The following is a 15,027-nucleotide window of genomic DNA, read 5'->3' on the forward strand; positions in this document are numbered from 1 at the left end:
AACTTTTCATGAAGAAATAAAATTACGGGTGCTAATTATAATACATAAATAATAAAAACTTTCATAACAGAAATATGGATGTGACAAAATCTATAGTTGTGGGTGTGTAGACAACAATGATTTCGTGGTACATGGTGCATGATATCTATAATGATATAATTTTTAAAGAAAATGTAGTTTTTCAAAAGCTAATCATACACGAGTCGTACAAGACAAATATGTCAATAATTATATTTGTACGCAAAACCGCCACACAGTTGCCATTACCGCACAGACTATCTGTGTAGTGTATCCTACCATAGTCTGTCGCCTTGGGGTTGCCATGGCAACGAATACAAACGAAGTCCTTTTGTAAATGAATGATCGTAAAGAGTTATTAATTTATTGCGTCGTCGTTAATTAAGATCTAAAAATGACGGATCAAATGAAGTTTATTGTTAAAGAAATTAATCAAACCCTGGGACGGAACTACGATTTAATTAAATTCGACGCTCTGGATGAGAAGCAATTGCTTCAGCTCCTAGTAGATTTACTGGTATTTTTCAAAGCCGGTGAAAAGGTATTTATATTAACATTATTCCATATTGATTTTAACAGTAATATTAACTATTATAAGTGTGTTATTGTTAATAATAATCGAATCATTTTTGTATTACGTAAAATAATTATAGCAATCAATAATCAGTAATACAAATAAATGACGTCTTATTCATAATCAGTCACACTAAACTGAGTCATTGGTCTCTTTTTGAAAAATTGAGTTTACGCTGTAATAAAAAGAGATAACAATCTTTAAGTTTCCTTACTATAACAAGACCTATAAGATACACACTAGTACACATACACAGTATTTTCGAACCATTTTGATTGAGGGTCCTTCAAGTAAAGAGCGTACAAATTCCTTAAAGGCCGGCAACGCGCTCGCAAGCCCGTTGAGTGTCCATGGTTATCACTTAACATCAGCTGTGTCTGCTGCCCGTTTGTCCCCTGTTGTAAAAAAAGACTGAGAGTCGTTCAATAAAAGAGCGTACCTATTCTTAAAAGGCAGGCAACGCATTCGCGAGCCCTCTGCCATTTAGAGTGCCTATAGGCGGCGTTTTCAATTAACTCCTCTTGCCCTTTTGGCCCTGTATTGTACAAAAAATTAAAGTCTGATGTTCTTTTACACTTTAGTTGGATATATGCGAAGATGAAACTGAAAATGTGTCTATACGTTTGCTCGAAATGTTAGGAAACGTAAAATTACGACCTCCATCGGGAGTAGATCCTGCCACCTTTAGAACTCAACTTCTTGCCGGTGACGCCAGGACTGTACATCATGTTCTTTATTGGCTTCTGTCGAATCAGGAGCAAGTTAAAAACACGGCATATCTCGCAAGGTAACGTGAATCTTTCTTTCTTTTCTTTCTTTGCTATGAGGTTTCTTTCTAACTTTCTAAATACAATAGCCTGTCCATGCTCCTGACAAATATTATATGACAACTACCGTTTAAATAATAAAAATTAAAGTGAAGCTTTTATTACATCGTCTTAAACTTTTTGGTCCGTGTGGAGCATGTCGCGTGACGGTCGCCCGCGGAGTAGGGATAAAGTGAAAGGCGCTCGTCATAGCAGCCAAGACAATATGGCGGCGCACGTAGCTCGCAGCAGTTGACCGTGTAGTGTATAGACTATTATTCATTTGTGCCTGTGCTCCAAGCTATTTTAATATGTGTATAAAATCTAAATACTTGTTAAGTATTATGTATATCGTACTCTGTAAGACACAGAATTCAATAAAAATATTAGTTGGAGACTTAGTTTACTTTTATTAGTCCCATTATCATTCCAATTCTCCAAGTATAAAATTAAGATTGATAAAGCGATTTTATACCCTTAATAGAATATTATTCCAAAAATTTTTAGTTAAATGTTTATAATGTGAAAAAAAAGTTTCACTTTTACCGTGGTATGATAAAACCACACAATAGTTTTTTTTGCTAAATAATAAAAGCTTTTTATTAAAATTTATTTATATTTATATCATCTCACTACTATCTGAGCATTTGTGTGCCCTTTTTTGACAAAGGCCTCCAAAACCAACTAATTCTGACTGCACTGTAACACTCGGCTTCTTTAATCTAGTATATCCACCTTCTCAATTGTCTTTTGCGTTTATTACCCAATAACAAACTATACTTATTATAAATATTACCACAGAGAATTGAATTAATAATAGTTAATAATTCATGCAAGCGGTGGTGTTGATTCTATCTTACGCATTAATTATAACCTTAAAAAATGTCGCAGTTTCAGAATATAAATGGCTGCTGTTCTCTTATTTCCATAACAAAGATCGACGATGACAATACATGAAAACTCATGAGGCGCGTTCGCATCAGCGTATTCTCTTACGTAATTATTCTTGGCTTATTTTCGCCCGTCATTTATACCAATTACTGTTGTATTAACACACGAAACGTGTGGTAACTTTGTTCGTGTTATTGTTTGGAGTTTTTCCTTTGTTAATATTTTATTATTGCGGGAGAATTGCCGCATAGACTCAATTAGCTTCGACATTTAATGCGAAATTGCTGAAAAGTTTTATTTTGTATTATTGTTGTGAGGTCTTGAGACTCTCTGATGGAAGAAGACACATTAGTATCTCCTCCAGGTTGCTACTTATCGTCTATAATCTAGAACAGTATTTCCCAAGCGTTTTGTGCCCCCCCCCCCTCCTAAAAATCTAATTACTCCCTTATAGGGAACGCAATCATAGGGGCGTGGTTACAGCATAGACTACTAAAAGGTTTTAGAAGAATAATGATAGGTTCAAATTCTTGAAACATATTATACGATTTAGTACTATAATTTGGTTATTTATGAAATTCCACGTTTCGTATGTTTCCAGGTATTTAAAAATACCCGAAATACCCCCGGACGTCGCTCGGAACAACACCATTCAAGATCTGTTAGATCTGTATAATAATCTTATTGACGAATTTAAGGACGTACACAAAAGGACTCGGCTCCTCGAAAAGGAGAAAGCTACGGAAATTATTAACGATATTAAAGAAATGGCAGTAGAGCGAGATATAGGTAATTTATTCATCGCAACATAATATATCTTATATTAATAATCAATCAGTATTACCGTCTTTAAATGCTAAGACATTATAATATACGCTTTAAGCTTAATTTATTTTTGAAATACAAACAGATAACACAAGACAGAAACAGTTATTAAAAAAATACTAGATTTAATGGATCAAGAAAACCTTTTTTGAACTTTTTCTGCATGCTTGGTCCTCTGTGCTTTGTTAGTTGTCCTAAATTGATAAAGAGGTATACGCCTACTGGTAATTTTGAATCAAGATTATGTTTGAATTCTGGCGTGGGGTACGCTTTTTTTCTATAGACGCAATTAACCTTTGCCCTTATTGCAAAGACACGAAAGGCGTGTGGAAATGAAAACGTTACCTTTTGATTATAAAGGCAAATGTGATTTGCAATATTTAAATGTGTAATACTTTGTAAATGGAATCCTTTTTATGTTAATTCGTTAGGTTTGACCAGTGATCTGATCGAGAGTTCTAACCGCTCCAGCTCTATTTCTATTATATTATAAATCTAAGGGCCTGTTCACAATGTCCAAATAAGATCCAAATAAACTATTTATTACTTATTGGTTAGCATAAAGACTTTTGTTGTGTTTCACGACTCTCAGATAGCGGAAATATGCTAAACGCGAAGTTTCTTATTCGGAACTTTTATCTTCTGAATTATTTATGTGTTGCATAGCTATTTGGTACTTTGTCCATATTGTGAAACAGACCCTAAATCTTCTATTTCGTTTACTGTTTAAAATATTCACTATACATTGACGGTCCTACTATTGATTTTTGTCGACAATGGATCCACAGGTCAATGTTGTGAATTAAGATTAGAATTCCGTTTTAAAATAACGATGTGATCCGACCCGTACTGAATTTTTATTTCATTAGATTGTTTTTCCACCAAAACTTCACTTGGTAATTATTACTTGACTAAATTATGTTTTAACACACTCGCTTATAGTGAAAATCATATTGTATTAAAATCAACTTGAAAGTGATTTTATTAAAATCACTTTCATAATTAAAAGAGATTATGTTAAAATTTCACAAAATATAAATTTATATATTTATAAATTTTGACACAGAGATTTATTAATTAAACTTTACCATATCATATATAATGCTATATCTACAATAAAACATTTATATAATACACCTTATAACTAACTTTAAAATTTAATAATTAAAATTTATTATTAAAAGGAGTCCCTTTAGGCAACGTTCCGAAGATACCTACTGGCAGCGTTCCCCCAAAAAATTGTTATCCTATCTTAAAATTGGATATCAAAAATACTAAATTTTATGATACCCGATACTCCAAAAGGCAAATATCTCAGCTTAAAATATTGCAAGAGCAATAAATAATTAATTAGAATTAAAAAGAGCTCCTACACACTTGTAATCGCTTAATCTGTATAAATACTCGTAATACAAGAAGGACGGTATTTTAATCTCGCTCTGCGAACATATTGTACATTTGTTATCCTAAAAACGCCAAGAAATCATAGATTTAACTGTCAGCTTTAGTCAAACTCAAACCACTTTATATTTCCACGTTATTGCATCATAATGTCAAGCCCAATAAATCTCATTCTACTCCTGTGTTTACGGAATACGTGATTCGATTTCTCTAGAGTCTCTCATTAGTCAGGCCTCAATTTGAGGACTCTATTTGCTTGTCTGAAGGTTACGGAAAATATAATTTACCTTTACCTCATGATTCGATTGTTGTCTCGAGCATTTACTATAAATCCGTATTACTTTGAGACAAAAATCCTGGATATTAAATGTCTTGTAGTGGCTGCAAAGAAAGTTTTAGAACATTTTTTTTAATATGTCTTGTAAATGAAAATGTGTCTCTCATATTGAAGCCGATGCCAGAAAACATTGATAGGAAACTTTTAAATGTCAGTCTCAAACATATTATGACTTTTTATTTTACAAAAAATTGCCGTACATATTATGCCTACAAAATCAACATAATATGTTTTAAGTATCCATATATTTATGATATATTTACACAACATTACTTTAGTTCTCCATGTTATGGTATTTATAAAATATAAAGTTATTTATAAAAAAGTATTAATGTTCGAATTATATGACAATATATGTACTATACAACAAATATAATTATTTCAGTGATAAAGAAACTTGAGAATGTTCAAGTTCACCTTGCTGACGTGAAAAATAAAGACGACTTTCTACATGAGAGTAAACTTTTACGAGTGCAACAAGAACGGGCCAAGGAATTGAAGGCACAAGTACGCACGCCTTTTAAAAGCTCTCACGCCGTAAAAGTTTCAAGTACAAAGCTATGAAGTCCTCTTATTAATTTTATTTCAATTGAGAATTTTATACTAGAACATTATTTTAAATAGCCTCAAAGGATTCGTAATTTGATAAGATGTTGCAATTATTGTTGGGGACTTAGTCTTACTTAGGACTGAAGTTTAGTCAAATGTCAAGTGTCAAGTGTCAAGCCAAGTGTGTAAACCATAATATTTAAAGGTTATTCAACAAGAAATTTAGAAGGGACATGAAATTTTTATAGATATAAATATTATATTATTTTTATACGTAAATCGGTATGATGTAACCTACCTTAGAGCATAACTCAGAACTAACCAAGGGCATATGCTAACTCCTATTAATTAGGGAAATAATTTAAATCTTTAATTATTGAGTGTTACTGTTTCACTACTTACTGTTGTTAGGAAGGAATTAGCAAAGAAACTTGTATGTTACTCCTTAAACGAGCCAAATTTATCTGCCTACTGGGATGGGTACTAAAAAGTAAGTCCCGTGGGGCTGCAATTACTATAACCGGATACAATTTGCTAGATGTAATTTACTTTAACTGGCACTTATAAATTTGTTATAGATTTAGAATTAGGGGGATGTAAAAAGACGGTTCCGTTTGTGATTACTTCAGCATCGATAGTCTAATACGCGTTTATAGGTGAGGACAATACGCTTATCCAATCACAAACGCACGATTTAATATGTCGTTTTAAACCGTCACAATCTTGGTTTATTGATATTAATTGTACCAAAATAGTTGAAGTTTAAAGAAAACACTTTTTTACCGGATTGAAGCTATTATTGTAACTTATCTGTCTTATGTTGTCTTCAGTCTCATAAATTTAAAATTATGGTAAATAATTATAAGTCTACAATAATATATTATAATACATAGCTTCAATCCGGTAAAAAAGTTTTTTCTTTAAATGTGTAAAAGCTATTTTAATAAAAGACAATACAAGTTTTAGTTTAATTTTAATTAATTGATATTAACTTTAAAATGTATGGACAGTATGAATCCCAACAAACACAACTTAAAATTGCGAGCGATCAACTCAAACGATATTTGAACGTTATACATGGGCAGAGCGCGATTCCCAAAACAGCAACGGATGTCATTAAACATCTTCAAGAAGAAATACAGGTAATTTACACGTAGTTAATAAGTTAAGCTTTTAAGCAAGTTTTAAATAGTCTCTCTGCCGTCTCTTTCTATGAAAAAGTGTTTACGCTGCGATGAAACGAGAGAAACGTTTTAATAGTAAATGTGTGTAAGATTAACTTTTTCATATAAAATATAGATAAATTTTTACAATCATAGTAAAAAAAGCCAAAAATTAATAATTGTGGTTTGTTAGCGGGTTATAAAAGCTTGAAATTTTACACTTTTATAAGATACCTGTTTTACCCTAAACAACAGTTAGTGAACTCATACCTTCTACAACTTATCTGCTCATAGTCAGAAGACTGATTGCACAATATGCTCTTGAAAAAAAAACTCATACCGAAAATCTGTTTGTTGTCGTGAATTTCATTATATTTAGGTACGTTTCAGATTTTATTTTACTTAACTTTTTTTGTACTTCTGAGGGAATGGTGCTCCAGTTGTCTGGAAAAGTTCGCTTATCAGATAGAGACGCCCGTTTCATTCCTATTTTAGACTTATCGTGTTTCATTGTTTATTACTGATACAAAGAAGTATTAAACTAATATCGTAACTATAGTAGTTTTTATCATTTTTATTATAACCATTTCTTTAATTTCTCTTTTAAAGAAAATACTTCTTTACTGGATTGAAGCTATGTATTTTATTATACTGTAAACTAATAATTATTTAACATAATTTTAAATTTATCCGACGTTTCGCGTGCTTTACAGCGTGCGTGGTCACGGTGACTGAGACAAAAGTTGTTGAATGTTTAAAAAGTATAATAGCTGTAGAAAAAGTTGTATTATTTGTATTTATTTCCCCGGAGTTGGTATCGACTAAATTAAAAGATGCAGGGTTTCTGCAGAAATTGCTCACGGTGTCCTCCATTTTCGCGGATTCTTTGTATTCAGATTTTAATTTGGATATTATTGGGTCCTAGGTGTTTGAAAATTTTAGGCAGTCTTCTCTATTGAAATTGTCGTGTTTCTTTATTTTAATGGCTTCGCGTACCAATCTTGGGAAGAATCTTTTTTCTTTTACTTACAAGTATTATGTTAAATAATTATAAGTTTACATTTATACATAGCTTCAATCCGGTAATTAAATGTTTTCTTTAAATGTGTAAAAGCTATGTTAATAAATACTAATTTCTCTTTTATTTTAGCTTAATAATTACTTGGTTAAAGAAAAATTACCTCAAGAGTGTAATAATTTACAAAAAGAGCTGAACATTATGCAAACAGTTGCCATGGAACAACATCCGACCCGTAAAGATTTGAACGCAATTCAAGAAAATGTAAGATTTACGAATTAACGAAAATCTTAATGTTTTTTTTTTATTTGGATGTTCTAAGTTTATGTCTACTAGATACTAATATATGTAGGGTAAAGGATAGTAATAAACCCTTAACAAATTAAAATATCAGTGTTGACTTAGTGGTTTCAGCGTGCGACTTATCTGAGGTCTTATGTTCGATATCCGGCTGTAAACCAATGGTCTTACTATTTGAGCATTTAAAACTCGTGCGTACTGTGAAGGAAAACATCGTGAGAAGACTGGCATGCCTTACACGCACTAAGTCGATGGCTCGTGTCAGGCATACTATAGCTACTTGCCTCTTAGAAAAAAAACAAATCACATACACAGACATCGTTAGCCCAGACTTAAAAAAGCTTGTAACGCGAGGTTTTTTCTTATTTTCAAAAATGAAATTAGTCTAATTGAATCGTTTTAACTCTTCCGTCTCGTAGGCTGACCTTAATTCGTTTATATAAAGATTAGAAAATGTTTTATGTATTAGCTATTGAATTAACGGGATTATATAATTTTCTGTACTAACATTATTTAATAGAAGCGTAATATTTATGTATCTACAGATTGCTAATGTGAACGCCGAAATAGAGCAGTTAGTGCAGCAAAAGCTTGCTACATCTGGGTCACAGGAAGACAAGTTAGCACCATTTCGACAGCAAGCGTCAGTGATAAAGCGAAACAAGGAGGCGAGCGCGGCTCATGTGCACGAATTGACCGCTACATTGAAGGAACACGAAGCTACACTGGCAGACGTACAATCACAAGTAAGCTAGCTGCTACGAAAACCAACAAAGAACTCATATTTATTTCATATTTTTTTTTATTGAACAGGGGGCAAACGGGCAGGAGGCTCACCTGATGTTAAGTGATACCGCCGTCCATGGACACTCTCAATGCCAGAGGGCCCGCGAGTGCGTTGCCGGCTTTTTAAGAATTAGTACGCTCTTTTCTTGAAAGACCCTAAGTCGAATTGGTTCGGAAATACTTCAGTGGGCAGCTGGAGTGTTTTATATTTATTTTACTCAAATATTACCTAAGCTAGACTGTTTGAGTCAAGATTAATAGATACACAATAAAGTATAGATATTTCTGTAGATTACCGCCCTGAACAATAAATCTAGATCTTTTATTAAACGATTGGATAACTTGAATTTCCGTAGATACTTTAGCTCGAGTTGCGTTTTATCGATTCGTTTGGTCATTGTGTGCTGGCTCGGATGTTTGCTACGTTAAAGTTACTTAGTTACTAGTGCATCATATTGGTCTATTTTACCCAGAAGGCATTGAACGCTCCATGTTAAGTATGATATCGTTTTTTGGGTAAAGCTGGCATCCAAGAAATATCGTGAAAATAGCACCAATGGTTGATAAATGTGTTGTTAAAACGTTGGTATGCTCTTCACTATGAGAGATTTTTTGTTGTGTTTACTAACCAATGCTAACATAGCAACTAAGTTGTTATCAACTTTAACTAAAACTACATACATCTTACTTTCTATTTGCTTTTGTTTCAAAAACTTTACAAATATTAATCAAACAATACTTCAATTACCGTTGTCAAGTTCACAGAAAAATATATGTACAATAAAATATTCATATACGTAATAAAATTGCTTGCTTATTGCTATATCATTTAAAAGAAGTTGTTCAATACTTTTTTCATATATTTTTTATGTATAACATTTTATGAATGCGAATCTGTAGAGTAATAAAGGCAACGGGGATCTGTTATAACCTTCGATAAGTGTCGTCAGTGCCAACCCTCCAATTTTAAGTGGGCCTGTGTCCCATTTGGCTCGGATAGGGTGGGATTTTTCCCCGTCCGATTATTTTAAATTTGGGTTTCAATACGATTTTATCAATGTAAACTTCGATGTTTTAATCTTATTTTTAGTTTGTTATTAAAATCTATATAAATACTAGCTGACCTGGCAAACATCGTTTTACCATGTATATCATTTATAATAAAAAATAGGAGTTGATCGTAGACGGGAAAATGGAAATTAGGGGTTATATGTATTTACTAATGCTGTATCATATTTTTTTTAAATCTAATATTAAAAAAAGTATTTAGGGCTGGATTACCCTTAACATTTAGGGGGATGAAAAATAGATTTTGTCCGATTCTCAGACCTACTCAATATGCACACAAAATTTCATGAGAATCGGGCAAGCCGTTTCGAAGGAGTTTAACAACAAACACCGCGACACGAGAATTTTATATATAAGATATTATCTGCATAAGTTAAATATATTGTAATATATTTATTAACAGACATTGTTTTCTTATGATATTTTTTCATTAAGGATTGGGCAAACATCAATCAATTATTGATGACAAACGATGCGTATGCCGAGAAATCGATCAGATATTTTTCTCGTTTCGTGTAATCGCTCATTTTGCGAAAGCCTCAGGGATAATGCTTTAAGAGCGCCATTCGGATGTTGTTTAAGTGGCTCTATGAATTGCTTTCATTTAATCCGCAATCAGATAACGAATTTTAATTAAAAACGCTCAGATAAAGAACTTTTCTTTTCTATAGGTTAAACAGCTCCTCGGAGATATGGTGTTGAGGGGAGAAGAATTGAAAAAATATGTAAATTCGCTACGAACCAAAAGTACTGTGTATAAACGACAAAGAGCCAATCTGTCAACATTTAAGGTATTAAGATATAAGACGTTTCTCGACGGACTTTATTTTATTAAGTTGTTTACTTAAGTCCTTTCTTTTAGGTTGAAGCGGGAATTTTGACTAGGACTTTGCAAATAATTTGCACTACGGACCCAACTGTTGAAATGGCTCTGCTGAATTATAAAAAAATGAAAATTGACGATGAGGATGACTTAGAGAAGGAAGCGAAATCTGAATTAACGAAAAAGTCATTTCATGATTTGTCTCAGGTAATTTCATACCTAGCGCGAAGAAATCAGTAAAGTTATTCTAGGGCTCGGATCTGTTTATATTATCATTTGTCATTGTAATAGTCAAGTAGGTGATCAGCTTTCTGTGTCTGACACACGTCGTCGACTTTTGTAGGTTTTATCTCAAAATGTTTTCTTTCACCGTTCGAGCGAATGTGACATTCGCACATAGAATGGACTATGCATTGGTGCACAACTGGGGCTCTCACTGAGGATAGGTATTATGCACTAAAGACACTAAACCAATACTGCTCTTTCTTGAGAAAGAATGAATATTTGCATTAGAAGGTAAAGTATCATTGAAATTGTTTTCCAGGAGTGTAAAGATTGACTTGAACTTGATCCCTGAGATAATACTAATAAGATTTTTTTTAATGCTCTTTGTTCGTATTCCAGCATGATATTTTCCCGAAAAATGTTCGAATTACATATATCTATAATACTAATAATAATTTGAGAACTGGCAGTAAATGTAAAATTAGATTAATTTAATATTCTTTTTTTTTATTTTGACGTTCATAAGTGTACATTGTGTTACCTATATGAATAAATAAATTTTGACTTTGACTTTGAATCGCACACTGTATTTGGTACGTTTCTAATTTTTATTCTAGCTCGTAGCACAGACAGCGCAAAAACTTTCCGAAGTACGACAAGAGCTCCAACCTTTGGCCGACCAAATTAAACCAATAAAACACGATTTCCAAACTGTACAACAACAATACGAACAGAAGAAAAGGGTGTATGAGGCGACATCGATAAATATATCGTCGCAAATGGAACCCCTGAAGAATCAAGTGAAGGCACTGACGGACGAGTTACAGAGTAAAGAGGACGAATGGAAAAATTTGCGCCAAAAGATTATGAAGGCGGAAAGTTTGCAGGAAGTTGTGATGTTTGAACTGAAAAACTCAATGCAATCACCGCGCCAACCGTCAAAGATGGAATCTATGAAGAGGAAAATTACTGACTTGGAGGATATTGTCCGAAATTTGGAAGATGTGAGATTTTTTGGATATAATAATTAACGAGCTTTAGAATCTACAACTATTTCGAGCCCTATAATTTGTAGTAATATTTGTATAATGGCAATATAATTCTTATGACATAATTATTTAACACTAATAAACACTAATTTATTAGTAATTACAGTTTCTTAGCAATTTGAATCTACTTGTCGATTGCAAGCAAAGAGACATAGTAATTTTATGTTCAGCTTATTTTCAATTGCTTTTTCTTTACTGTACATAACTGAACCACAGAAGTGATTCATTGAAATGCTTTAACTCATATAAAATTTTATTCAGGAGCAACGAGCAATAAGCTCGCGTCAAGGTGAAGTGGAAGAACAGACCCGTTTGTGGCAAAACACATTGGATCTTCTCCGCTGTAAAATAAAAACCCGTAGTGAACCAGCCCCACGTCAAGGCAGAATGCATATTACCCAACACTCACAAATGCTAACTCTCTCATAATACTCTGTAATCAAGATTTGAATGTTTGTCTTTACTTATATTTTAGAATTGTCAATAAAATGACCGTCATTTTCATTGTAAACTGAATGTTAAAATCGGAATATTGCTTTGCCGTTAGTATAAATTAAGGTGTTCGCTTTTTGTATTTGTGCTGTTTGATTAAAGTTTCTTTTTAAACATTGGTTGTTTTTTACACTGGCCAGTATTGTTTTGTCGCGAAAAAGGTTTGTGAGATTAAAAATAAATTATACTTTATTAAAAAGTTTAAACTAAAATATTATTATCCGATACAATTTCATAATATTTCATCTTTCAAGTGAAAACAAAAATCATTAGTTCATTTGAGATTTTTAGACAAATATTATTTTCCTTAATCATTTTTATATTGTAAATAAAAAAAGTATCTGCATGGGTGGACTGAGTAGATTTTTTTATCTTCAGAGGCCTTCATTCTACAGATTGTATTATGCTTGAACATTATTAAGTATTATTTATTAGACATTTAGAAGTAATTTAAGACTTGCATAGTTCTACAAAGATTTTAATCAAGGAATAAGCCGCCTATAAAGACAACCTTGGCACCGCAATCTTTTTGTTGCGTAGATCACCAACAGACAGTTCAAAATTTTAATTTGAAATTCTTTAACGAATAGCTTCGGCTGAACAGAAATTCATAAAAAAACTAAACACTTTTTATTCACTTGTGATGAATATTTAGTTGCAGAACAAAACGGCTACCCAAACGGTGTAACAGTGAGTTATTGTGTGATGTATTAATTAAATGATATTATTATATTTTCGTTTTAATTGAGTGACTGTTGAGACACGTGGTACGCGGCGGCTGCAAGTTAATAAATTTGCATTGCAGATGACTCATGCCTCGTTTCTAGTTATTGTCGACTTATACGTACAATTCTGCGTGAAATTGGAACAACTTTAGGTATATTTATTATTCATGCTCTTCATATGACACTGAGATAATACAGTCACATAATGTAAATGTGTTTATGTAATGCAAGCGATGTTCTGTAGACAAAAATATTTTTTGTTAGACTAAACAACTGAAAACGACTGTACGAAACGAAATCTGACGATTTTGGGAAAGATATAAGCTAGCAAAAGCATTCATTTTATTGAAGTGTAAACGAAAAGTTACATGAGAGATGTAATTTAGGTCGATATTTATGATTAGATTTTATTAATTAATTTAAACTAAATAAGCTACTATTAGGTACAGATTACTCCAATGCGCCAACTATTTACATATAATACATATAAAAAACAACACGACTTTATACAGGTATAGATTAAAATATTTACAATATGACTATTTCCATAGACACTGACATAAAGAAACCTTTAGTCATTTCACTCAGTGGACAATTAAAAACGTGTGTCAATCTATAGATTCATTCATTACTTCCATACATTGTCACGTTTTTTAAGAGGCTTTTCGCTGAGCTGATTTTCGTATTCTTTTTTGAAGTTATACTTCTTTTAGTGCGTTAGCGAAAAATGATGATGGGAAATTTTTACGATGACACAATAACCCGATACCCGAACACCGTCACAAAAAACCGACACCTTGAAGTTAGCTAAAGTGAATATTTTATTTTGTGATTTTTAAATAAACTTTATTTACCGGGATAATGCGTTTTATTTCAATGTATACCTTTTTTCTATTGTCGTGTGTCGTTTTTTCTACAAACGTAAAGAATTTTATCTTTCTACGCCAATGAATAACTTCTTACGCTTGTACATAAGTACACACGCGTTTCTTTAATAATAAAAATACGTCTTATAGAATTTTATTAAAAATGCATATTAGAATGAAACTTGACGAAGTAATCCAAAAATAATCAACGTACTATTGTGGAAATTCCCTTTTTACAAGAAAATTTAAGTTATTTTGTTAGACATCGAAACATATTTCATATTTTTCTTTAAGAAATTGGATAGAAAACCTAATCCTTTTTGGTACTGAATATTCAGGCGTGCTATGAGTTTGTTATTCCGATTTTATGTGTACTTATGATAATATCTTTATAAAATCGAGCCAGACTATTTAGGTATTTCAAACGATTTTAAACTATGAAGGCTTTGATTGCGTTTGTCGCAAGAGCTTGTGATTAATGTTAATTTCTCGGTTACTTGCGTTGCGTTCCCTAATTTCCATAATTTCAAATTAAATCTGATAAAAGCCAAGAGGCTGATTGCAGATGGATTAATAAAAAAAAATTGAACTATAATTTGATTTCTAATTTTATCTCTATTTTAAATGGTAAATAGTATATGCAGGTATTTAAATGGTAGATAGATAGATTAACGTTGCAGAGATTCAAGTTTCGTTTCTATTATGAATTGTTATGCATTGATATAAAAGCTTACCTACTAGCCTAAATATCTTGAATATTGATGAAACTGGGGCATAAACCTGCTCCCGTATTTTATTCAATGTATAATAGTATAAAACTTAACGTCAGCTAATTAAAATGATCTACCATAAAGAGCATCTTCTGTATAATTTTCATTGGAAGCCAGTGCCTGTCTTGACAAACCCTGACAGACTTACTACCTCCACTCTATCCTCAGCTAATCAGTAAATTAGGGTTGTTGAGACCCATAATTATCTTAATTTAGTCAGTCCAACTGGTAGGCGATCGATTTCTCCTGCCATCACTCCTCCCTGCCAGTTGGTCGAGACTGTTCGGTTCGCTCCTTGCAAGTCGTAGGGATAAGGAAATAATTAATATAGGAACTGAGAA

The 15,027-nt window shown here is 32.4% G+C and overlaps 1 protein-coding gene across 1 annotated transcript; it reads left to right on the forward strand.

The window, feature by feature from the left end:
• Positions 1-325: 325 nt before the first annotated feature.
• Positions 326-12,491, forward strand: LOC110996512 (intraflagellar transport protein 81 homolog). The gene is made up of 11 exons (XM_022264236.2): positions 326-559; positions 1,174-1,379; positions 2,891-3,078; positions 5,238-5,359; positions 6,412-6,543; positions 7,715-7,846; positions 8,428-8,628; positions 10,408-10,527; positions 10,599-10,766; positions 11,402-11,788; positions 12,095-12,491. The coding sequence occupies exons 1-11, from the start codon at positions 413-415 to the stop codon at positions 12,260-12,262; spliced, it is 1,971 nt and encodes a 656-aa protein (XP_022119928.2). The 5' UTR covers positions 326-412; the 3' UTR covers positions 12,263-12,491.
• The last annotated feature ends 2,536 nt before the right edge of the window (positions 12,492-15,027 follow it).

The sequence above is a fragment of the Pieris rapae genome, chromosome 7, assembly GCF_905147795.1.
Source record: "Pieris rapae chromosome 7, ilPieRapa1.1, whole genome shotgun sequence".
Taxonomy (NCBI): domain Eukaryota; kingdom Metazoa; phylum Arthropoda; class Insecta; order Lepidoptera; family Pieridae; genus Pieris; species Pieris rapae.